A 26,266-nucleotide genomic window follows, 5' to 3' on the forward strand; every position below is an offset into this window, starting at 1 on the left:
ATTGGTGAAACTAGGAAACAACTTATAGCTCTGTTAATGTATTCAGTTGGAGAACTGGTAGGAAAATGATAAATGACTTAAACATGAAAGAAGGTCAAGTGCAAATGCCTCTCTCTAGAAGATGGGAGATACAGATGAGAGGCATGCCAATGATCGGTTTATCTTTTAGCTCTATATCCACCTTTTTTTGCTCTGCTTTATTATGCTGGAGCTAGATCTTACAAACATTCCTTTTTTACTAACTGGCTTGATGTTAGGCTTTATCAGTAGAAGGTTTTGGAGGAGCACTGCAGACCATAACAAGAAAAAGGAACTTCCCTTCCTGGTTCCTATGTTCGGAAGGCAGCCTATCAGCATGGAGAAACCAGCTCCAGACTGTGCCCTCTGACAAGTTTCTTCACCCATCCCCTAACCCCCATGAACATTCCTGGGGTAGCCATTCTCTCTCCTTAAAAGACTGAATCTGGGGCACCTGGGTGGCTCAGTCAGTTAAGTGTCTGCCTTCTGCTCAGGTCATGATCTCAAGGGTCCTGGGATTGAGCCCCACGTTGAGCTCCCTGCTCAGTGGAGAGCCTGCTTCTCCCTTTCCCTCTACTCTTCCCCACTGCTTTCTCTCTCTCTCTCAAATAAATAAATAAAATCTTAGAAAAAAAGACTGAATCTCATGGAATCTAAAATAGAAAACAAAAAAAGAGAAATAATCTCACAAATACAGAGAACAAACTAGTGGGTATCAGAGTGGGGAGTGGTGGGGAGATGGGCAAAATAGGTGAAGGGAATTAAGAGGTACAAACTTCCAGTTACAAAATAAATAAGGCACGGGACTGAAAAGTACAGCATAGAGAATATAGTCGGTAATAGTGTAATAACTTTGTATGATAACAGATGGTAACTACAACTTACCATGGTGAGAATTTTGTAAAAAAAAAAAAAAAGTCTGAATCTCAGTCTTGAGGGCAAGGGGGACCCTTTCCTGAGTTCTTAGTTCCTTCTTGGTTCCTTCTTCAACAGTCTAGAAGTCATAGTTGCTTTTTGCATTTGCTAATTCTATTCTTCCCTGTTCACATTTCTGGCATGATTTCTATTTTCTGACTGGACACAACTGATACAAGAAGCAAGATGATTTTCTCTATAGAACTTTGGAAAGGCTCAAGAATTGGGGACACCACATGTTATAGAAGGCCTTGGTGAGCAATAGGGTTGAAAATGAGACTGTGTGAAAGTCTATATCAGGAGAGAGTAGACCTATAGACTCCTACCACCTTGCATATTCAGATGACTCCTCCTTCCCCACGGGAGACCAGAGACATATTCATGAGAGAAAAAGAATCAGAGAGGCTAAAAATTCAGAGACTTCGGATTTAGAGCAGTACAGGAATGAGACACTATTTTGAAAACAAATTAAGTGAAAGTTGACCAATGATGAGACTAATACCCTCATCCCTTACCTCCATCACTGTGCCTGCCCAGTTCGCTCCCTCTACTGCATCCTACGCCCTATCCTTGCAGACACAGCTTCCTGTCGATTGCCTCATTCCTGAATATGACTGACCAGCCTAGGATCTCCAGATATTTGAAATCTTCCAATTTGAAAGGCAGAAACCAAAGTTAAAACCAAAAAAAGAAAAATAACCAATTTAGGGAATGAACACTTATCATGAGCACTAATAATTGTTTTAGGTTTGGAGTTACATTCGCACTCACAGGGTACAATAGGTCATAACCTGGCATCAGGTTCACTTAGATTTATAGAATAGGACGGGACAGAAAACATAGCATGTCTGTTTATTACGTGGATCTTCACTGGGAGTCCTTACAGCCAATCCTGTGCTACTTCCCAGCCCCGACAAGGAATGCATGCAATTGGAAGTGACAGTTATGTAGGTACAACATAGGGAAGTCCTACACAATAGGAAATGTTTCTTGTAATGCACATGAGCACGACTTCCAGGTCCTATCAAGAGACACCACACCAGGCAGCTAAGACCTGTGTTTTCTAATAGATTTTTATAGTCTACTCACAGTTTTCTATTTCAAATGTAATTTATCATCAAGGGTCATATTTTTTCAGTGAAGTCCATTGCTTAGTAATGTAGCTGGCATTCCTTTGCCACAGTTTGTGTGTATGTGTGTATATGTGGTGTGTGTGAGATCCAGAACATTTTCAGGGCAACAGTGCTGGGAGAAGGTAAACCCGGGGTCATCTTCACATGGACAAAGAGATTAGCCTATTAAACACTTCTTTCCAATAGAAGACTTAATCCATTAATATTCTCAGAGAGAAGACACTACTCATGAAACAAGAATTACACAAGAACAGAGTTTCATTAAAACCACAAAACATGAGAGAATGAAAAAGAACATTTAGGAATCAAAAATATGGTAGGAGAGTTGAAAACAAAGGTGAGGAAATCTCTATCTGAAGACAAACAAGGGGCGCCTAGGTGGCTCAGTCATTAGGCATCTGCCTTCAGCTTGAGTCATGATCCCAGGGTCCTGGGATCAAGCCCCACATTGGGCTCTCTGCTCACCGGGAAGCCTGCTTCTCCCTCTCCCACCCCCCCTGCTTGTGTTCCCTCTCTCTCTGTCAAAATAAAGAAAGAAAATCTTAAAAAAAAAAAAAAAAGACAAAACAAAAGCAAAAAGCCAAAGAGATGAAAAATAAGAGGGAAAAGATTTTTTTTTTAACCTAGATGATAAATCCAGAAGGTCTAACATCTGACTAGTAGGAGTTCCAGAAAGAGAAAACAGTGGTAAGGGAATTCTTAAAATTCCCAAGACCTGAAATATAGGAATCTCTGGTATGAAAAGGTCCCCACCCACTTTCCAATGCCATGAATGAAAGAAGACCAATATCAAGGCCCCTGAAAAGAAGACTCTAAAAACTTTTTATAGAAGGAAAATAGAATACATATAAAGTGTCAGGAATTAGAGTGGCATCTGACTTCTCAGCAGCAAAACTGGAAGCCAGAAGATTCTGAAGTAATCCCTTTAACAATCCAAATGATTTCAAGCCAAGAATTCTGTATGTAGCCAACAGTTAATCAGATGTGAGGCTGGAGTAGACATTTTCAGATATATGTGATCTAAAATATTTACTCTTATTTGGGGAACTGTTACCAAAACCTCCAAAACAAGCTCATAAAAAGAGCAAAATAGGGGAACCCAGGAAATAGGGTTCCAACCTAAGAGAAGAAAAATTTCCAGAATGAGAGTGAAAAGAAGTTTCAGGGCAAAGGGTGTGCAGTAGGACGAGAGCACAGGGATTCCAGATTGAAGCAGGAGGTGGAGGGTTCCAGGATGAATGCCTGCCAAGAAAAGTTTGACCACATGCAAAATTATATTGTGAAGGGTCTTTTCAGAGTTGTTAAAGGGTAAAGGAAGAGATAAACGATTAGAGAAAATTGTGTATGTGAAAAAATGATTCAATTATGAGCTATACAAAAGATAGTACAACAAAGGAAACATTTATAGCATACTACATGGCTCAGCAGTGAATAATATTTAAATAGTCATAATGCAAACTCTTAATATGGATTTAATCAAGAATTGATATATAATCATATTGGAATGGTGCAGGAAAAGAGAATGTACCTGAGCTAAAATCCTTATTTACAATAAAAAATCAATAGATATCTGAAATTGATAAAAATAGCAATATATGTTACCTGACATATGGAGATAAATACCAGAAAAAAAGCTGAAAGTGGTTGTCCCTGGGTAGTGGCCAGTTATGATTGTGTGTACGTGTGTGTGCGTGTGTGTGCGTATGGAGGAGGAATGTATAAGATAAGGAACTGCTATTTTCTTGTTACATGTTTTTAACTGTTTTGACTTCTTAAACTGACAGCATAGCATGATGGTTAGTTGATTAGATTCTAAAGCCACCTAATTGGGGTTTAAAGTTTTGCTTTGCCCCTTACTGGCTATGTGACCTTCGGCAAGTTTCCTTGACCTTGAGCCTTAGTTTTCTTATTTGTAAAAGAGAGATAATAACATCTCATAGAAGTATTGTATAGATCAACAAGTTAAGATGTAAATTATAGGTTGAATTGTGTCCCTCAAAAAGATATGTTGAAGTCCATACCTCCAGTACTTGTGAATGTAACCTCATTTGGAAATAGGGTCACTGCAGATCAATCAAGTTAAGGTAATATCTTGCAGAAATAGGATGGGCCCAAAATCCAATATGACCAGTGTTTTTATAAGAGAAGAGACACAGAAGAGAGACAGATGAGGAGAGTTTCTTAAGACAGTGGAGGCAGAGATTGGAGTTAGGCATCTATAAGCCAAGGAACACCAAAGGTTGCCAGCAATACCAGAAGCTAAGAGAAAGGCTTGGAACAGATCTCCCCTAGAGTCTTCAGGGAGAGCATGGCCTTGTTAGCACCTTGATTCTAGCCTCTAGAGCTGTGAGAATAAATTTCTGTTGTTTAAAGCCACCCAGTTAGTAGGACTTTTTTTTTTTTTTTAATGGAAGCCCTAGGAAACTAAAATATAAAGCATGTAGATGGTACTTGAAACTTAGTAAGCAGTATATAACTGTTAATCATTACTATTAAAAATCTAATCAATTTAAAAAATTAATTTTTAAGAAGTTATTTTTTAAAAATGTTAGAAGTCCTGTTTGTAGTAGTTTATACAAAGTATACAGAAGAGGAAGTGGCAGATTCTTCTGCTGGAAGTGGTGGGAAGTCTTCTTAGAGTTACTGCCATTTGGACTAGTTTGAAGGAGTTTGCTAGGTAAAGAAGCAGGGGAAGGATACTGTATGAAAAGGTTTAGCATGTGTGTGAGTGGGACTAGGTATGTCTTCTGTCTGTCTGGGGGGACCTGGAGCTGATGTGGATTCATTCTTAACTATTGAAGAACCAAAAGCCTGTGGCTAATTTTCAAAAAACTTGTGGCTATCCCCACTAAGAGTATGGTTAGTCCTTCTCTTCCTGCTGTGACTAGGGCTAGTTGTTCCTGCCTTCCTTGAGTCATGTGGCCTGGTGTCTGGCTCCAGGATGCATGGTTTATTTGAGACCCTGGTCTGTGTGTATGAGTATTGAACTTGGTGAGGCTCACTGAGTCAAATGATCTTATAATAGATGGCTTTCAAACCTAGTTTACAATGTTATGTAGACTCATCCATGTTAAAAAGACATTTTTTTAAATAAACTGAAATTTATTAACTTCAAAGTGAAATTGTCAACTCATTCCTATTTACTGTTTCAGTCATATAGCGGCAACAGGTTGGAAACTAGAGCTCAACAGGGTGATTCAGTATTTATGGAGCCCCTCTGCTATGTGTCACTTAGCACAATCTACTGGGGGTACAAATATTTTTAAGACAGAGTCCTTGCCTTCCAGGAGCTTCAGGTTAATGGAGAGATGGACAGTAAAAAGATAATTTCAATATGATGTGATTCTATGCTTTGTAGAGGTTTATAAAAGGTAATACATACAGCATATAAAGTTGTTTCCATTAGCCCAGAATATCAAGGAAGGCATCCCAGAAGGCCTAGTATGTTGGGTGAGTTTTGAAGGAAATCTGAGATTGGGGTGCAGGTCTACTGATATTGAATGAAAAATAGTACAGAGCAGTGAAATAGAAAATGCATGTTCAGAGTTCTGTTTCTGTGCCTTATCATGTCTTACCATAAGTAAAATTCTCCACTGTGATTACAGAAGCTAATATTGACATGTTTATTGGATCTAGGTCCCTTCTGTAGTATGAAGGGACTTTTCCTCTTTAGTCATTAAAAATTGGAAACATAAATTGAAGTGCTTTTTAAAAGTATATATAAAAATCAAGTTTAGTTAAAAATTGAAGTATAGCATCAGTTATTTAAAATCAATACAAAAATGAAATGACTGTGCATGTTAGGCTGGATAACTGTCTTATGAGGGGCAGAAATAAATCACTAACTTAAATAATAATATAATTATGAAGGATTAAAACTAATTCCATCTTCCTTCTCCAAGGAGAAGGAAGTTTGGTTTTAGCAATTAGAATAATAACAAAACACTGAGGCAAATATTAATAGAAATATTTAATTACTTAGGGAATAAAAATAATGTGAATAATATGGGGTTGTTGTATATTTAAAAAATAACAGACAAACATGATTACTTTCCCTAGACATTACTAGATAAGTGGAGGAAGTCTGGAAAATAAATCTAATTTGTTCTTAGTTTAGCAGAACACTTGAAAGTCTAATTTTACTTAAAAATTAATTTAAGTTGTTTTGGATGTTTGCAGTGTTTAGTTGATTAAAAGCAAAGTGAAGTACAGTACCATAGAAAACAGGTAGAGAATCATATTGGGAATTTTAGACAATGAATTTGGAAGGTAAAATTGTTGAGTTCTACACATACTGTGTGTGTATGTTTCAGGAAAGATTTGAATGTTACTAGTTCTTTGCTCAGAAGTATAATTATCACGTCTTACTTTACTGATTAGTCTATTACTTAAAAAGGCAAAATTTTGACTAACACATTACTCTTGAAAAGCTCAATAATATCATCTTCTTTTTAAGATATTTGAATGAAGCAAAGATTCATTTTACATTGTGATTTTTATTTAAGCTTACGTTTCGAGGAGGCTGATTTTTTGATACTGTGTAGCAAAGCCTGAGATGTATGTTAATTCTCAGTGTGTTATTTTTCAGAAAGAATTCTTTGTAGAGCTGGGCTTAACTACAGGACAGCTGGGTATAGATGATTCTACACAAGTACCTCCTGGTGAGTGTTTCCCCCATACAGCAGATAACTAATGATAAATGAGAGTGAGCTGAAGGCTCCTCTTGTCATTTCCAAATTAATCTAGTAACTTCTTTATGTCTGAAAACTAAGCATACTTTTTGCTTCTCCTTGATTACTGTTAATTATTGATAGAATTCTGTATAATTATCAGAATTCGACAAGATTTTGTCTTTTTATTGGAAGGTCTTTAATTTTGAAAAGTCATTAAACATACTTAAGTCATTTTGTTGGTAAAATTGTCACTGGCAGCACTCATATTTTCATTTTCTGGCCATTACTATCTATTTTTATTACTGTTTGTATCAACAAGTTAATTGTATACATATATTCTACCTTGTATAAACTTAGGCTATAAAATTAGTGTCTTTTAAATCTTAACCAAACAGAACATTTCCCCAGCTTTTCTCTTTTTGTGCATAAATACAATATGTTTTTCATAAAAGACCAGGTTAGTATTTAGCTGTAATAAACAAGAAGTAAAAATTGACTTAAAATATGGAGGCCTATATTGTAGGGGAATTGTTCTAGTCTTTCCTCCACCACTGGCTAGCTATGTGACTTGGACAAGTCACTTTACATTTCTGGACTTGTTTCTTTCTCTGTAAAATAAGGAAGTTGGCTCTTTCTTATTAGTAATAATAGTAAATATAATAAAATCATTGAGTACATACTATATGTTACCTGTGTATTATCTCATTTTAACCCCAGCAGCTCTAGGAGGTATGTACTATTACCATTTTTAAAACTTTATTAATGTATAATGCATATAGAAAAGTACAGGGGAGCCTGCCTGGCTCAACTGGTAGAGAGTGTGACTTTTGATCTCTGGATTGTGAGTTTGAGCCCCAAGTTGGGTGTAGAGATTATATTTTTTTTAAAAAAGGAAAAATACATATATCCTAAGAGAATGGCTCATTGAATTTTTATGAATGGGACACACCTATTAAAATACCATCCAGATCAATAAACTGAAGGCCCCTCCTACTCTCTTTCAATCTTTATTCCCTTTGTCAAAGATAACTACTATTCTGATTCCTAGCAGTATAGATTAATTTTGCCAGTTCTTGAACTTCATATGAATGGAAGCATATAGTATCTACCCTTTGATGTTTGACTTCTTTTATTCCACATTATGTTTGTGAGATTCAGCCATATTGTATGTATTTGTGGGCAATTTTTTTGCATTATAATATTCTACTGTATTGATATACCACACATTTATTTATTCATTCGGCTGTTGATGAGTATTTGGGAAGTTTCAAGTTTGGGGCTATTACAAATAAGGCTGCTATGAACATCCTAGTATGTTTCTTTTGGTGAGCATACATATACTCCTCTGTTGAGTATACACCTGGGAAGACAATTTCTCTCTCCTGGGGTTTGCATAAGTTCGGCTTTGGTAGATAATTTCCAAAGAATTTTCAGAAATGGTAGTACCGGTTTACACTTCCACCAACAAGGTGTGAGGGTAGAAGTTGTCCTGTATGTTTGCTAATGCTTGACGTATGCCATCTTCTTTGTAGTCATTCTGGTGGCATCTAGTTATACTACATTACGGTTTTAATTCTCTAGTGTCATGTGAGATAGAAGTATTACTACCATTTTAAAGTTGAAGAAGTGGAGATGTTAAGTAATTTGCCCAAGGTCACAAAGCTAGTAAGTGCTAGAACCAAGATTCAAAACTAAGCAGTCTGCCTCCCAAGTCTGCCATTATATGCTGCCTCCCCTCCTAACCCCTTTGATAGTCCTTTTTCATTTTATAAGAAGGTATCAGATATCTTACAGAAGAAGATATTGCTATGGTTTAGATGTTTTTATCCTGAACTATTTTGAAGTTCTAATCCCCTAGGTGATGGTATTAGGTGGAGCCTCAGGAGAGTGAGTAGGTTAGGAGGGTGGTGCACTCACGGATAATATCAGAGCCCTTGTGAAAGAACTCTCTAGCTCCTTCCACCATGTGAGGACACAGAGAAAAGTCAGCAGTCTGCAACCCAGAAGAGGACATTCACCACAGCCCAACCATACTGGCACCCTGATCTTAGACTTCCAATCCCCCAGAGCTGTAAGAAATAAATTTCTGTTGTTTATAACCCAGTCTGTGGGTGTTCAGTAATCTGAACAGACTAAGACAGATATCTTCTATTTCTGTTCATGGCCAGTGATAGCCATATATATATAACAAAAGGAAAAGAAAATAATAATAATACAACCTTGAATGATATTTATGTTTTTCATTTTTGAAATAACCCTTAAGAATTGCTTAATATTGGCACCTGGGTGGCTCAGTTGGTTAGGCAACTGCCTTCGGCTCAGGTCATGATCCCAGAGTCCTGGGATCGAGTCCCACATCGGGCTCCCTGCTCAGCAAGGAGCCTGCTTCTCCTTCTGACCCTCTCTCCTCTCGTGCTCTCTCTCTCTCACTCTCTCTCTCAAATAAATAAATAAAAATCTTTAAAAAAAAGAATTGCTTAATATTATTCTAAATCCTATAGTAGCTATGTTTTAGAAAGCCTAATTGTTTTCTTAATCTGGAGTATAGTTCTTTCTTCTTTGATTCACTTGTGACGCAACAAATGTGAGACCCCGCTAAGGGCCAGAGACTAGTGAACACAAAGATATGACATAATCTTTACTCTTGGTGAAGATATAGTGGAAAGTAAGATTCAGATAAGAATCAGTGTAGTATTTGCTATTATTACATGCAAGGCATACAAGGGACAGTTGGAGCAGAGGAAGGAAACTACATCTGCTAGAGGAGGCTGATAGTCTCTTTAGTTGATGCAGTTGTTTTTATTCTCTACTCCTCAAAGCAGGACTGCTAGAAATTGGGAGGCGGGAATCAAGTGCCAAGATGGTCACCAGGTTGCCAGGGGACCCAGGCTCTACTTACCCAGACAGTCACATGTAAGTTCATGGCCCTTAACACATGGTTATCCCATTTATTAGAAAAGGCAAACTAATCACTGTTGTAGAAGCTAACAAATCCTCCTTTCTCAGCTGGTGGGAAGAAAGAAGAAGAAAGGAAATTGAAAAAATGATTTTCTCTGGGATGGGGAGAAGAGCTAAAATCTTTCCCTCTCATAGTTTCATAAATCTTTTTTTTGCTCTAATTTTTGAATAACATTTATAGTAGTATAACGTACATACTGAAAAGGACACAAATCCTAAGTATACAGATCAGTGAATTTTTATGCAGTGAAAACACTTGTGAACCCTCTAACTAGATCAAGAAATAGAGTATTACCAGCATCCCAGAAGCCTCCAAGTATAATTCTAGACTCTACCACCTCCATGGGTAACAACTACACTGACTTCTAGCATCATAGGTTAGTTTTGCCTATTTTTTACTTTACAGATATGGGATCATACAGTTGATGACTTCTACTATTGATGGTCATTTGAGTTGTCCCCACTATTTGGTTCTTACCAGTAATGCTGCCATGAATATTCTAGTATATGTCCCTTGGGGCACATAAGCATGCTTTAAGGTGTATGCTAATTGTCCTAGGATGTGCATACATTCAGTGTTAGCAGGTGCTGCCAGTTTTCCAAGTGGCTGCACTATTTACATTCCCACCACCTTTGTATGAAAAGTTCATTTGCTTCATTTCCTTTGAATGTAGAATTGTCTGTTTTTCATTTTACCATTACGATGGGTGTGTATTTCATAATGGTTTTAATTGCATTTCTCTGAGGATTGATGTGGTTGAGCCTCTTTTCGTAACTTTACTGGTCCTTTGGGTCTCTCCTCTTTTGTAAAGAACCTGTTCACGTGTTTTGCCTATTGTGTCAGATAGTTGTCTATCTTCTCCAGCAGTTCTTTACATGTTCTGGATACAAGTCCCTTGCTAGGTATATGTATTGCAGATATATTCTCCCACTCTGCGACTTACCTTTTCACTCTCCATGGTGTCTTTTGAGGAATAGAAGTTTTTTCTTTTTTTAATGTGATTTAGTTTATTGAGTCTTTTCCCATTATGTTTGGTACTTTAAAAGCAAATCTTTGGGGCGCCTGGGTGGCTCAGTTAGTTAAGCACCTGACTCTTGATTTTGGCTCAGGTCATGATCTCCAGGGTCATGGGATCCAGCCCCACATTGGGCTCCACACTCAGTATGGAGTCTGTTTGAGATCTTCTCTCTCCCTCTCCCTCTGCCCCTCCCCCTGCTCTCTTGCACTTGCGCACTCTTTCTCTCTCTCAAAATGAATAAATAAATAAAATCTTTTAAAAAAAAAGCAAATCTTTGTTTCTCCCATATAATCTTTTAAAATGGCATTTGTATAGTGGAATTTTACCTATAATAGCATTAAGGCTTTTTTCAGCTATGCTTTCATAGCAGATTAGAGAGCAGAAGTAGGGTTTTTGCAAATGAAGCTGTCAAGATGAGTAGACAACAGAAAAATGTTGTGAAAAGATATTCTATTTTATTTTAACAAAGGAAAATTATCAGTTTTTTCTTCTGATTAAATGTACTTATTTTTAATTTCCATAAACGTTAAACAACTTAGAAAAAAGATTTTTCTACATATAAAGATACATATTCTTGTAGTTCTCTATAGAGCCATTCAGCTTTAAAACAGTATCAACAGCAGAAAAAATATACCTAATACTGTTCTAAACGTGGTTGATCATATTTGTGTCTAATAATTTTATTTTATCATTTTTAGAACTTTTTGAAAATGAGCACGTACGTATTGGGCAAAAAGGTAAGCTTTTCATTATACTTTCTGAAAATGAAAGTATATCATATATACATATATGAAAGTATACAGTCTGAAGTCAATGTTTGCATTCTATACCTCCAACTGAAATTCAGTCTCTAAAAAGTTAAAAATCTAAAAAAGAGTAATATTTAGTTGTGTAGTTAGTATAATGGGAATCTTTATAAAGAGGAGAAATGCATCATTTTGGCTTCATCAATAAATGTTAGATAAAGAAGTACACAGATGGTTCACTAAAAAGGAAATGATAAATGCAGACACACATTCTTCAAGAATGTTAGCTTACTCCATTCAGCAATAGAATTTCATTTTAATATCAAAAAGGCAGGCTCTCTCTTTGATGCACCGACACACTTCTCATTAGTGTTAATGGGAATATGCCCTTGCATCAGGAGAAACTGTAACTTTCATGCTTCTCGATGACTCTTCACAATGGTAAGACTTAATAGCCAAAGCGGCTCTTAGTGTTCCAGGGAATAATTTTTCCCTACCTTTTGAAGATTCTTTTCCTTGTTTTTATAAATCTTGTTTTGTCTTTGAAATACGAAGTACAGATAAGTCTTTGTGTCACAAAGTATCTTCTATGGCAATTGTATTGTCATGTTCTAAACTCCCTAGTTCAATTTTTCAAAATCATATTTATTCAAGACTTCATCATTTTTCCTTCATATGTTTGATGTTTGTATTAAACACAATTGCAAACTAAAGAATATGTCCCATCTCTTTTTATTTTATATGATCCCTTTATTTCTTTAGGTTATGTCATTTTCATTTAGTATAAGCTTTTATTTTTCCCTTTTAAGAAGAAAATAATAAGAAAACATTATGTTAGATAAATATCAGCAGTTGTCTGGTATATCTTTTTTTTTGCTTGTTTTATTTTGTTTTGTTTGTTTGTTTTGGGAGAGCCTTTATTTCCAGACTTAGTTGTTAGTCTTTTCATTAAAGAAAATAAAAATGAAAATGAAAGCAAAAGGATAATATATTAATTTTGTGAACTTGGCTGCTTACAAATAGTTTTTGGCCTTCTTAAAGGTTATTAGATCTTCTATTTTTTTACCTCTTTCTTTAAAAAAAAAATCTCTCTTTTCTGTTGATTTTGGCAGATAGCTAGGAAGTCATCTAATAGATTAGATATCTTACATCCTTCATAATTCTTTTTCTCTTTTTTTAATATTATGTTCAATTAGCCATCATATAATAATACATCATTAGTTTTTGATGTAGTGTTCAACGATTCATTAGTTGCATATAACACCCAGGGCACATCATCTTTATAATTCTTAACCATAATACTTCAAATACCATACTACTTCCAAATACTAGAACATTCATGACTTAGAGAATATGCATAAGAAATTTGAGTTTTTTGTAAATATGACTTTACTCAATCATGGAACCCAAAGATTATGTATGTATATATATATATATATATGTGCAGCTATAGTTAAAGCAAAGTGATTTCCAGATACTTACATTAAAAACTTTTACCAGATTAGGTAGAAGGTGGGAGAATTTAAGGCTTGACACATATAGGGCTGTAAATAGGGCCACATCAAAATTCAGAGAGTAAAAGAAGGTTTTCCAGACATGATGTAATGTTAGATATAAGATGAAATGTTAGCTTCCCCGAAGATATTTTAATTCAGGATTTCAGTGTTATTTCTTACATTATGAATTTTCTAATGAGATCTTTCTACATTTTTGACAGTTCTAGCAGAACAAGATGGTGCAGCTGCTCAACAGTATATCCGACAAGGAAGCCCCACAGCACTGAGAGCAGACTTATGGGCTCTCATTTTGAATATTTCCAGTCAACCGGAGGTGAGAAGGAAAAAGGATGGGTCAGATTTGAGCTATTAATATTTATTCTTCAACGACCAGTTACTCAAAATAGAAATATTTTTGTTTCTTTTTTTTCCTCTACTTTGGTTTCTTAGTCTAATATATTTACCCCCTTTTTTCTTTTCAAAGTCACTATAGTTTTGAGTTCCAAGACAAGATTAACAGAATTTAATCACTGTGTGCTTAACATAGAAGTTTTTGTTATTGATAATTAGTTGAATACTTTAAACTTACAGGTGCAAAAACCAGTAAATAAAATTTAAGAAATGGAGTCTGCCAGTGGAGGTCAGTGAAGACATCTGGTAGAACTGTGTTGTTAGAATAGGGAGAAATAAAGAAGGACCACCCAGTATATGTAAATGAACCCTTTCTCCCTACAGTTACTTTTGAAACATGCACTATTTTTATGGTTCTAAAAATTGACATACTATATGGGAATATTATTTTTCTAAGTATAGGAACATTTTATTTTAGGAAATATAATGAATATGAAGAGAAATCAACAGACAGGTAATAGATTCAATAAGGAAAAATGATATAAGACATTGATTCCTTTTGAAAAAAAATTTTACTTTTTTTGCTTTAAGCCCATTGATCATATAATCAATCCACTTAAAGATTTTAATAAATAGCAAACTGATACTTCCCTAGCCTAGTCCTTGAAAGCATGGATTTTGGAATCATATGGACCTGGTTTTAACTCCTAGCTTACTCAACTTATTTGAAATGAGCCATTGAGCAATTTAAATTGCTTGAAACCTCAATTTACCCATTCTTAAATATAGGTAATAATATTTATATCATAGAGTGGTTGTGATTAAAGGAAATGATGTATGTTAGTCTTCTACCACAGGGCCTGACACGAATGGTCACCATTAACGGAAGTAATAAAGTAATACTTACATGTAGCATTTATTATGTAACAACTTAATTATAATTTATAATAATGCAGTTTTAAGAAAATTAAATATTATAATAAAAACTACACCTCTAACCTTTGCAAATTAAATACTTGTGTGCTTGTGTGTATATGTATGTTTTAAATCTCCATGATCAGCACTGTCAAAAATCACTTCCTTTTTGAAAGAATAAACATTGTGATTTATTTCAGAGAAGTTTTAGACCAACTGATATTACTGATTTTTTTTTTTAAAGATTTTATTTATTTACTTGACAGAGAGACAGTGAGAGAGGGAACACAAGCAGGGGGAGTGGGAGAGGGAGAAGCAGACTTCCGGCTGAGCAGGGAGCCCAACGCGGGGCTCGATCCCAGGACCCCGGGATCATGACCCGAGCTGAAGGCAGATGCTTAAGGACTGAGCCACCCAGGCGCCCCAGATATTGCTGATCTTTTGTGGTGACACTAGAAGTAACAGCTTACGGTATAGATGTTGAGTGTATATTGGGCATTTTTTGTGAGTGTATCAGCTCTTGGAGAAGAGATGGTAACTCTTGTTCTGATCTAACCATGTAGATGACCTACCAAGTTCACTAATCAGGCGCTAGATTAACAAAATCTGTCTCTCCAGAGGAACTAACTGCTGCTATTTTAAGAACAAACTTAGAATTTTTCCAGAAGTATCACCCTAGAATCAAAGTAGTAATCCCAGATAGTGACTGTTTATTATAATATACAAAGGCAGTTTTTACACTTGAATTTTGGAGCTAATAGTCATCTTAACTTTTAAATGCAAAATGGCAAGTTTGTAAATAGAAATTGGTATTATCAGAAAAGCAGTTTTGATTTTATTGAATAAAACACCTTCCATCGCTTACACTTATTTTCAGCTGTAAAAGTATGACCTCAACAAACTGGAACAAACAGTTCCAAAATACTTGTTATAGGTACTACATTGGGGGGGTGGGGGAAGAATGGGGGAGTGGTTGCTTCTTATCAAGAATACTTTATCAGGACTTTTTGTTCAGTTACTTTTCAATCACTTAAAATAAGCTACACATAGCATCATAATTAAGGAGTTAGAGAGATAAGTGGGATATTTCACATTTCACACCCATAAGGATATTTTTAAAAATCTTATCTCAACAGAAAGCTGGATATAATGCTTTAAGTTCCTAGTAATTTATTTCACTAGAACATTACTAACTTTGATTTTTTCTCTTATTAAGAAAATATGTGATAAGTTTAAAAGGATTGCTTTTTATATATTTTCTTTTATGCAAATCTCTAGGTGTATATAAAAATATACATAATTAGTAAACATTATTCAGATTTTAAACGTTTTTGCCTAATTTCAGTTTGCTAATTAAAGAATACAAAAAATTTCTCTATACTTTGCTCTAGGCACTTCCTTACTGATAAAATAAGCCAGGATGAGTATTAATATTTAACATTTCCTTTAGTGAGTTCATAAGGTTCCCCACAACCTTACGCGGGTCCACAACAACTCCTGACCTTCCTAGGTTTTCCTGGTCAGCTCATTTAGTCTTCACAGTGCCTGTTTCTGACCTTCACTCTCCTCAGCACTTCTTTTCCGAGTCTTAGCGAAACACCACACCTTCTCCTACCCAGAGAAAACAGAAATCATCCTAAAACTCATTCAGATTCCTTCTACCAAACCTGTAAAAACTTAACTGCACCAGCACCTGTTCTTGCCTCCTCAACTTTTATAGCTAAACCTTCTGAAAGAAAAGTCTATGGTGGCAGCATCTACTTCTTTAAAATCATTAATCACTCAGTCTACCATAGTCTGGGCATACACCCCACTACAGGACTATAACTGCCCTAGCTAAAGTCACCAAAGAACAGTGGACACATTTTAGTCTTTACATCTCCTGCGTTTTGATACTCTTGCCTACTCCGCCCTTGAAATATTGGTCTTTAGTTTGCCCTAGTTTCTTAGTTCTTCATTCTCTTGTTCTCCTTTGTGTGTGTGTGTGTCCATTTGAGTTCCTTTTTTAGACCTTAAGGGCTTGTATTTCTAAGAGTGCCATTTTGATCCTCTTTTCCTTCTGTACATGTTTCCTGGACTGTCTCATCCACAAGTCACTTATTCCCCAATGGCTTTGACTCTGGGTTCAACCAAGCTCTCTCTTAACCCTAAAACTTTTATTTCCAGTTGCCTACAGAACTCCAGTATGTGGGGGTCCCTGGGTGGCTCAGTCAGTTAAGCGTCTGCCTTCAGCTCAGGTCCTGATCTCAGGGTCCTGGGGTGGAGCCCCGCATTAGGCTCCCCACTCAGTGGGGAGTCTGCTTGCCCCTCTTCCTCTGCCCTTCCCCCTGGCTCATGCTCTGTCTCTTTCAAATAAATAAGGAAAATCTTAAAAAAAAAGAACCCCAATATGTGTTCTGAAAGTATGCCAGACTCATGATGTCTAAAAGAAAAGGCATAATCTTTACCTAGATGTGTTTGTGGTCCTCACATTGAGGACCACCAGAGATACGCTATTGTCTCTCTGCACCACGCAGTCCTCTTCCTGAAAACAACCTTCTCAGATTTTGTCTGCTTGGAGACTCCTACTCGTCTTTCAAACACAGCTTATTCCATCACCTTTTCTGAGAAGCTTTTCTAACATTCTCTCCCCTATCTTGTCTTCTCCCAGCTCCATCACCGTTACGTTACAGTTAGATACTTCCTTCTCTTTGTCTCCCGTCATAACCAGGGCAGGAGCAAAGGCCTAAAGACAGAGAAAAATGTACCATACTTCTTACTTTTTTGGCTGCCACTTTTTCTAGGTTGAGTGCCTGAGGACAGAGATTTTTTCCCTCTTCACCATCTGTGAATGTCAGTATCTTGCAGAGTGTCTAGATGTTTAATGAACTGTAAAATGTTAGGAATGTTCTTTGAGGTCTTTCATTTCCTGAGAGTACATTTCCTTTTTTTCTTTAGTTACAGTAGTGTAAGTCTGCATAAAATACCAAACAAATATATATACTAAACTTTAAATATTCTCTGATACTAAAAATTTGGGCTACTTTGTTTTTCAGAGATTGCTTTTTATAATTATAATTTATTACTCTTAAATATCTATATTACTGGAGCTTATACAAAATATTCTTTAAGAATATCCTGTTATATTATTGGTAATCATTACATTTTATAAATACTGATGTATTTTATAGAATAAAATTAAGCTATTAATATAAAAATCATCCCTTATCACTATAACATTGTTATAATTTCAACTCTCCTATACATGTTTTTCTTTCATTTTATATGGATAAATTACACTAAAAGTTATTGAAACCAAACACCATAGACTGGAATTGGGAAGACTAGTTCAGTCACTAGCCAGTTCTATAATGTTAGCTAAGGCAGTTAACTTGACCAGATCTCATTTTCTAAATGTGTAAATAAGGCAAATAGACTAGATATTTCAAAGGTCCCTTCTAGGTCTCAAATTATCTCATATGTTTTTTTTTTCTAGAATTAAAAGATTTTTGTCAGTAGCACTGTTAGATGTCAAGAGTTATAGATGTTTAGTTATTCACAGCATTTTGAAGATGTATTTCTTTATGGAAACATACTGCCCTAAAATTAGAATTTTAATGACTTGCTTTTATTAAAATATTTATTAGCTTTCTAGCATTGGTCATGAAGGATGTTTATTAATTTACAATAAAAAGCATTACAAATGCAATTACAAATTACTATTTAGAATAGCAATTAAAATGAAATTCCCTGTGGGAGGCACCTGGGTGGCTCAGTCGTTAAGCATCTGCCTTCAGCTCAGGTCATGATCCTAGGGTCCTGGGATCGAAGCCCACATCGGGCTCCCTGCTCCGTGGGAAGCCTGCTTCTCCCTCTCCCACTCCCCCCTGCTTGTGTTCCCTCTCTCGCTATGTCTCTCTCTGTCAAATAAATAAAATCTTAAAAAAAAAAAAAAAGAAATTCCCTGTGGGAATTTCTGAATTATAGGCAATAATATAGATGTGAATACATGTTTGCAGTATATATTACCTAAAGAAGTATTTTCTTTGATTTAACTTCACTTTTTTATGTTAATATAAATGTAAACCCAAAATTTTAAAATAGCAAATTAAATAAATGATAAATTGAAATCACTCAGGGTGCCTGGGTGGCCCAGTCGGTTAAGCATTCAACTCTTGGTTTCAGCTCAGGTCAGGATCTCAGGGTTGTGAAATCAAGCGCTGTGTGGGGCTCTGCGCTCCACAGGGAGTCTGCTTGAGATTCTCTCTCTCTGCCCCTTCCCTACTCATGCATGTGCATGCGCTCTCTAAGATAAGTAAACAAGTCTTTAAAAAATATAAAAATAAAATCACTCAAATCACTCAAACTAAAATTATTAAGGCTTGATTTTTTTAGAGCAATTTTAGGTTCATAGCAAAACTGATAGGAAGGTGTAGAGATGTCTCATATACCTGCTGTGCCCCACACATGGATCATCTCCCCAGCTGTCAACATCCCCCACCAGAGTGGTACATTTGCTACAATTGATGAACTTTTATACTGACATACCATAATCACCCAAAATCCAATGTTCACCTTAGGGTTCATCTTGGTGTTGTACATTCTAAGGGTTTGGACAAATGTATAATGACAGGTATTTATCCTTATAGTATCATACAGAGGATTTTCACTGCGCTAAAAATCCTCTGTGCTCCACCTATTCATCGCTTCCCCTCCAACATGCTAGCAATTACTGATCTTTTTACTGTCTACATAATTATGCCTTTTCCAGAGTGTCACATAGTTGGAATCATATATTATGCAGCCTTTTCAGATTGGCTTCTTTCACATAGTAATATGCATTTAAAGTTCCTCCATGTCTTTTCATGACTTGATGGTTCATTTCTTTTTAGTGCTGAATAATATTCCATTGTCTGGATATACCACAGTTTATCCATTAACCTGCTGAAGGACATCTTGGTTACTTTCAACTTTTGGCAACTATGCATAAAGCTGCTATAAACATGAATGTGCAAGTTTTTATGTGGACATAAATTTTCAACTCCTTTGGGTAGATACCAAGGAGCAAGATTGCTGGATTGTATGGTAACAGAATGTTTAGTCTTGTAAGAAACCACTAAATTGTCTTCCAAAGGGACTGTACCATTCTGCACTGCAACCAGCAATGAACACGAGTTCCTTTTGCTCCACCTCCACCAGCATTTGGTATTGTCAGTGTTCTAGGTTTGGGCCATTTTAGTAGGTGTGTAGTGGTATTTTGTTGTTTTAATTTGCATTTCCCTGATGACATATGATGTGGAGCATCTTTTCATATGCTCATTTGACAGCTGTACATCTTCTTCGTTGAGGTGTCTGTAAAGGTCTGTTAAGCTCTTTAGCCCATTTTTTAATTGAGTTGTTTGTTTTCTTATTGTTGAATTTTAAGAGTTCTTTGTATATTTTGGATAACAGTTCTTTATCAGATGTATCTTTTACAAATATTTTCTCCTGGTCTGTGGCTTGTTTTCGCATTCTCTTAACATTGTCTTTTGCCGAGCACAAGTGTTTAATTTTAATGCAGCAAGCTTATCTGTTATTTCTTTTTATGAATCATGTCTTTGGTATTATATCTACAAAGGCATCACCACATCTAAGGTCATCTCGGTTTTCTTCTATGTTATCTCCTATGAGTTTTATCGTTTTGCACTTTACACTTCGGTCTGTAATCCATTTTGAGTTAATTTTTATGACAGGTGTGAAGTCTGTATCTAGATTAATTTTTTTGTATGTGGATGTCCACTTATTCCATCATTTTTTGTGAAGATTGTTTTTTGTTTTTTTTACTCCCTCATATCTCCTTTGCTCTTTTATCAAAGATCAGTTGACTTTATTTATGTGGGTCTATTTCTGGAATCTGTATTTTGTCCCATTGATTTATTGGTCTCTTCTTTTGCCATTACCACATTGCCTTGATTACTATAGTTTTATAGTAAGTCTTGAAGTTCAGTAATATCAGCCCTCCAATTTTGTTCTTCTTCAATATTGTATTAGTTATTCAGGGTCTTTTATCTCTTTATATAGACTTTATTTATTTATTTTTTAAAGACTTTATTTATTTGACAGAGAGAGAGACAGCCAGAGAGAGAACACAAGCAGGAAGAGCAGGAGAGGGAGAAGCAGGCTTCCCGCAGAGCAGGATCCCAGGACCACGGGATCATGACCTGAGCCGAAGGCAGATGCCCAATCATCTGAGCCACCCAGGCGCCCTTTATATAGACTAAAATCTCCTCCTTCTCCTTCAATATTGTGTTAGCTATTTTGGGTTTTACCTCTTGATATAGACTTTAGAATCAGTTTGTCGATATTCACAAAATAATTATCTGGGATTTTGATTGGGATTGCATTGAATCTATAAATCAAGTTAGGACGAATGCACATCTTGAATCTTGACAATATTGAACATGGAACATCTCTCCACTTATTCAGTTTTTCTTTGATTTCATTCATCAGAATTTTGTGGTTTTGCTCATATAGATCTTATACATATTTTGTTTTATTTAGATTTATACGTAAGTTGAAATTATTCTTTGGGGGGCTAATGTATATGATACTGTGTTTTTAATTTCAAATTCCCCTTGTTCATTTCTTGTATATACAAAAGTGATTGGCTTTTGTATATTAATGTTTTAACCTTGCAACCTTGCTATAATTGCTTATTAGTTCCAGGAGGTTTTTTTGTCAAATCTTTTGGATTTTCAACATAGACAGTCATATCATTTGCAAACAAAGAGTTTTATTTCTTCATTGTCAGCCCGTGTACCTTTTATTTCCTCTTCTTGTCTTACTGCACTAGCTAGAACTTCCATCATGATATTGAAAATGGTGGTGAGAAGCAACACACTTGCCTTGCACTTAATTTTAGGGGGAAGGCTTTGAGTTTCTCAGCATAAGGATTAACATTAGCTATAAGTTTTTTGTAGATATTCTTGTTGAGAAAGTTGAGGAAGTTCCCCTCTAATTCTAATTTATGAGAGTTTTTATTATAAATGGATGTTGGATTTTATCAAATGCTTTCCTTTATTTATTGATTTAATCATTTTTTTTTCTTTTTAACCCATTGATGTGATAGATTACACTAATTGATTTTCGAACGTTGAACCAGCTTTAAAGACCTGTGGTAAATCCCATGTGGTCATGGTGTGCAATTCTTTTTATACGTTATTGGATTCAGTTTTGCTAAAATTTTGTTGAGGATTTTTTTTTTTTTTTTGGTCTCCATGAGTGATATTGGTCTGTATTTTTATTTTCTTGTGTTGTTTTTGTCTGTTTTTGGTATTAGGGTAATGTTGACCTTGTAGAATGAGTTAAGAAGTATTCCCCCGCTTCTGTTTTCTGACAGAGATTGTAGAGGATTGGTAGAATTTCTTTCTTAAACGTTTGGTAGTGAACCCCTCTGGGCTTAGTATTGTCTGTTTTGGAAGGTTATCCATTATTGAATCAATTACTTTAACAGTTATAGGCCTATTGAGGTTGTCTATTTCTTTTTGTGTGAATTTTGGCAAATTGTGTTGTTCATATAATTGGTCCATGTCACCTAGGTTATCAAATTTGTGGGTATACAGTTGTTTATAGTATTCCTTTATTATCCTTTTAATGTCCACAGGATCTGTAGTGACGTCTTCACTTTCATTTCTAATATTAGTGGTTTGTGTCATCTTTTTTCTTAGTTAGCCTGGCTAGAGGTTCATCAGTTTTATTGATCTTTTCAAAGAACCAGCTTTTTTTAAAAAAGATTTTATTTATTTTAGAGGGAGAGAGAGAGCATGTGCATGCACATATGTGAGTGGGGGAGGGGTAGAGGGGAAGGGAGGGAGAATCTCAAGCAGACTCCCCACTGAGTGCAGAGCCCAACATGGGGCTCGATCCCATGACTGTGAGATCATGACCTGAGTTGAAACCAAGAGTTGGATTCTTAGCCACCTGAGCCACCCAGGTGCCCCAGAACCAGTTTGGTTTTGACGATTTTTCTCTACTGATTTTCTGTTTTCAATTTCGTTTATTTCTGCTCTAAATATTATGATTACTTTTTTCTGCTTGCTTTGGATTTAATTTGCTTTTCTTTTTCTAGTTTCCTAAGGTAGAAACTTAGATTATTGATTTTAGATTTTTCTTGTTTTCTAATATATTCATTCAATGCTTTTATAAATTTATCTTTAAGCACTACTTTCAGTGCATCCCACAAATTTTCATAAGTTGTTTTCATTTTCATTTAGTTCAAAATATTTTAAATTTATCTTGAGAGTTCTTGTTTGACCCGTGTGTATGTTGTTTAATGTTCAAGTATTCAGTCATTTTCCAGTTATCTTTCTGTTACTGGTTTCTAGCTTAATTCCGTTGTGATCTGAGAGCAGATGTTGTGTGATTTTCATTCTTTCAAGTTTGTTTAGGATGTTTTATGACCCAGAATTGGTCTGTCTTGGTGAATGGTCCATGTGAGCTTGAGAAGCATGTATATTCTGCTATTTTTGGGTGAAGTAATGAATAGATGTCCATTATATCCAGTTAATGGTGTTGTGTTCAACTTTATCCTTTACTGATTTTCTACCTGCTGAATCTGTCCATTTCTGATAGAGAAGTAATAAAGTTTTATTTCAATTGGAAATGTATGGTTCACTTAATAAATAATGTTGATAATTAACCATCTTCCTGAAAGAAAACAGACCTTTTGTTTATGACATATAAAAATAAGCTTCAGGTAGATTATAAATATTTAAATAAAAAGTAGCAATTTTAGAAAAAATAGAAAAATATTTGTATAAACATGTGATAGGATAGCCTTACCTAAGGCAAGCAAGAAAACCCAAAGCCATAAGGAATTTTTATTTTTTTATTTTTTTTTAAAGATTTTTTTTTTTTTTTTTTGACAGAGAGACAGAGAGAGAAGGAACACAAGCAGGTGGAGTGGGAGAGGGAGAAGCAGACTTTCTGCCGAGTAGAGAGCCCGACATGGGGCTCGATCCCAGGACACTAGGATCATGACCTGAGCTGAAGGCAAATTCTTAACGACTGAGCCACCCAGGCGCCCTGCCATAAGGAATTTCTTAAAAATTTGTCAATGTGTGCCCTAAACAAGAATTAAACAACACTTTTTTCTTTGAAGAAAAGGTATTTGTAATACAAACGACAAAGGGTTAATTCCTCACTATAAATAGCCCAAAAACTAATAAAATAAATAAAATCGAATAGAAAAATAGGTAAGTGTTATGAAAGGTAAATCATTGAAGTATAAATTCAAATGCCCCATAAGCATATGAGAGGATGTTCAATTTTACTGATATTTGGGAAAGTGCAAATTAACACAACAGTAAGACCCCATTTTTCATCCGTGAGAAAATTAAAAGAGGTGAGGATATAGGTAAGTTTTTGCTCTCATGTCTTGCTGGTGGGAATTTGAATTGATGATTTTTGGAAAATGATCAGGCAAACTGTAGTCCAGCTAATATATATATATATATATATATATATATATATATATATATATATATATATATATATAAAACCTTCAGCCTATGTTCCTTCCTTTGCCAGTGTATCCCATAGATACAAAAGCACACGTGTATAGGGATATTTATTACAGTGCTACTTGTAGTGACAAGCAACTTCAGTGTCTATAGGAGAATGATTAAATAAATGGTGATCTGTCTATGGCAGAGCTTTAAAAAATATTAAAGTATAGGTAGCTGTCAAGAAGAAAGATAGATGTATACCTATTAACATAGAGGGATGACCATGCTATATAGCTAAGTTAGAGAAGCTGAATAATGAGTATAGTGTGATTCCAGTTTATGTTTAAAAAATGAAAACTAAAACCCCTACATATAAGTGTATATTTATACAAGCATAGAGAAAGTTATGGAAGAATACAAATTACAAATAATGTTACAAATACAATACAAATAACATTAGTTTCTTTGGGAAGGCAGAATGGGAAAAGGAAGGATTATTACCTTTTTCTTTATCCAGCTTTAGATTCTTTTACTTCTTTAATAGTCACGTATCAGTTTGTGATTTTAAATTTATTTGATTTTTAAAAAGAGGTATAACTCTAAACTTACTAGCTTTTCCACTCTAAAGTTTGCTAGAAAACATTAAAGTATAATACTAGGCTCTTTGTCAGTTGTCAAGGATTGGTATTTGAATTAGGTACTGTTCCTGTCTTTAAGAATGTTCTTTTATGGGGCTCCTGGGTGGCTCAGTCATTAAGCGTCTGCCTTCAGCTTTGGTGATGCTCCTAGGGTCCTGGGATCAAGCCCTGCATCAGGCTCCCTGCTCAGCAGGAAGCCTGCTTCTCCTTCTCCCACTCCCCCTGCTTGTGTTCCTGCTCTCACTCTCTCTCTCTCTGTCAAATAAATAAATAAAACCTTAAAAAAAAAAAGAATGTTCTTTTATTCTAGTGAGAGAAATGGATTCAATAGATAAAATGGAAGTTAAATCAAAACATCATAAATAAGAACAAAGTAAGGCTTTTTTATTAAAATTAAAATGACTAAAAATAGCCAGTAAATCTCTAGATTATCTTTAGGCAAAAAGCACTTTGACCCAAACCAGAGAACTGTGCATTAAGCATCTTTCAAGATTAAGAAATCATATTTCAGGAAACATAGGGTCGGACACCATCCTGCCAAGGCAGCTGCTCACAACAGATATTCTTTGTCCCAAACGACCCTTTCCGTCACCTCTTACTTGTCTGAGGAAATGTCTTCAGAAAGAGTCATACAGGTTGGTGTGTACGAGTAGAGCCAAGCCGTGTTTGGATATGGGCAGAAACCAGGGCTAAAAGTGCCTGAAAGATGTTTGGAGGCATTGGGAGGAACACAAGGGCCAGCTAAAGCAATGAGGGATGATATTTCCATCTGTCTTTAAGACAACTATTATCCACTTGATCCTTACCTTCATTCTATTTTTTGAATGCCCTGATCAGCTACTAACCTGATGCTTAACTGGATTATAGTCTCAAATCCCTCCTCCCTCTTTCCCTATTTTTCCTTTTTCCTTTTTTCTCTCCTTTCCATCTCCCCTCTCTATCTTCTGTGTCTTACTCTCTGTTAAATTAAACATTAGCCTAATCTTTTCACTGTGTACCATTAATCAGATTTTATGGTGTTATGGGACCATATTCTAATATTAAAAAAAACCTGACTTCTTCATATGCTATATGATTGCTTTTTACTAGCTGGGATGATTTAGGATCTTTAACCTTTTTATTTTATAATAATCTAGATATTAGAAAAGCATATAGAGTAGTTTTTGCATAGGTTCTAGGGCCTGGTTTCCTGGGATCAAATCTTACTATCTTTGTGGACTTGGACAGCAAGTTGTTTTTTTCTCTGGATCTGTTTCTGAAATATAATTGGGAATAATAATCACTGAACTATTTTATTTTGTTGGTATGGGATTAAATGAGTTAACCCATGTATGGGTTAATAAACAGTTTCTGGCATCTAATAATTAATAAATATTATTGTATTTGCTATTAAAGTTTAATGGTTAATCAGTTTAGCAAACATTGATTGAATACCCACCAGGTGCCCAGATCTTATCCTAAATTGATGGGATTAGGTATATTTATTGAGTATCTACTATTGGCCAGGCATGGCAATATAGAAGTGAATAAAATGAAGTCCTCTTGGTGTTTATGATAGTATTAATGATTATTATTTATTAAAATTTGAGGCTGACTTTATAAATTTGATTGACCTTTAATTTTGTTTGCTTGTTTTACTTTTAAATCTAGGATATCTTATATTATGAGCAGCTTAAGACCAATGTGATACAACATGACCTTTTGGTGGACAGTCTAATCTATAAAGTAAGTGAAGGTGTACATAGTTTTTTCATTTCAGTAATATCATTAAACAATTATTGTGAGTCTTTAACATACAGGACCTGTGCTTTGTATGATCATACGTGTTAACCTTGAAAAATAATTGTAAGTGATCATTGTACTTGTAAAGGTAAGGTTCATTTTCAAAATTTGTAGTCTCCAGTCAATATTATCCTCCTTTCCTTTGAAGCTGTCTTCAT

The 26,266-nt window shown here is 35.4% G+C and overlaps 1 protein-coding gene across 12 annotated transcripts in view; it reads left to right on the forward strand.

Moving 5' to 3' along the window:
* Positions 1–26,266, forward strand: part of TBC1D19 (TBC1 domain family member 19) — a 196,658-nt gene that overhangs the window by 57,695 nt on the left and 112,697 nt on the right. For all 12 annotated transcript variants that reach the window (XR_003520789.2, XR_003520788.2, XR_003520790.2 and 9 more), the window contains 4 exons: positions 6,655–6,727; positions 11,415–11,453; positions 13,180–13,292; positions 25,977–26,051. Coding sequence is in view for 9 of the 12 variants with exons in the window: in XM_027598894.2 (XP_027454695.1) it covers positions 6,655–6,727; positions 11,415–11,453; positions 13,180–13,292; positions 25,977–26,051 (300 nt within the window). In the remaining 3 variants the exon portion in view is untranslated. The remainder of the gene's footprint in view (positions 1–6,654; positions 6,728–11,414; positions 11,454–13,179; positions 13,293–25,976; positions 26,052–26,266) is intronic.

The sequence above is a fragment of the Zalophus californianus genome, chromosome 2 (genome assembly GCF_009762305.2).
Source record: "Zalophus californianus isolate mZalCal1 chromosome 2, mZalCal1.pri.v2, whole genome shotgun sequence".
Taxonomy (NCBI): Eukaryota; Metazoa; Chordata; class Mammalia; order Carnivora; family Otariidae; genus Zalophus; species Zalophus californianus.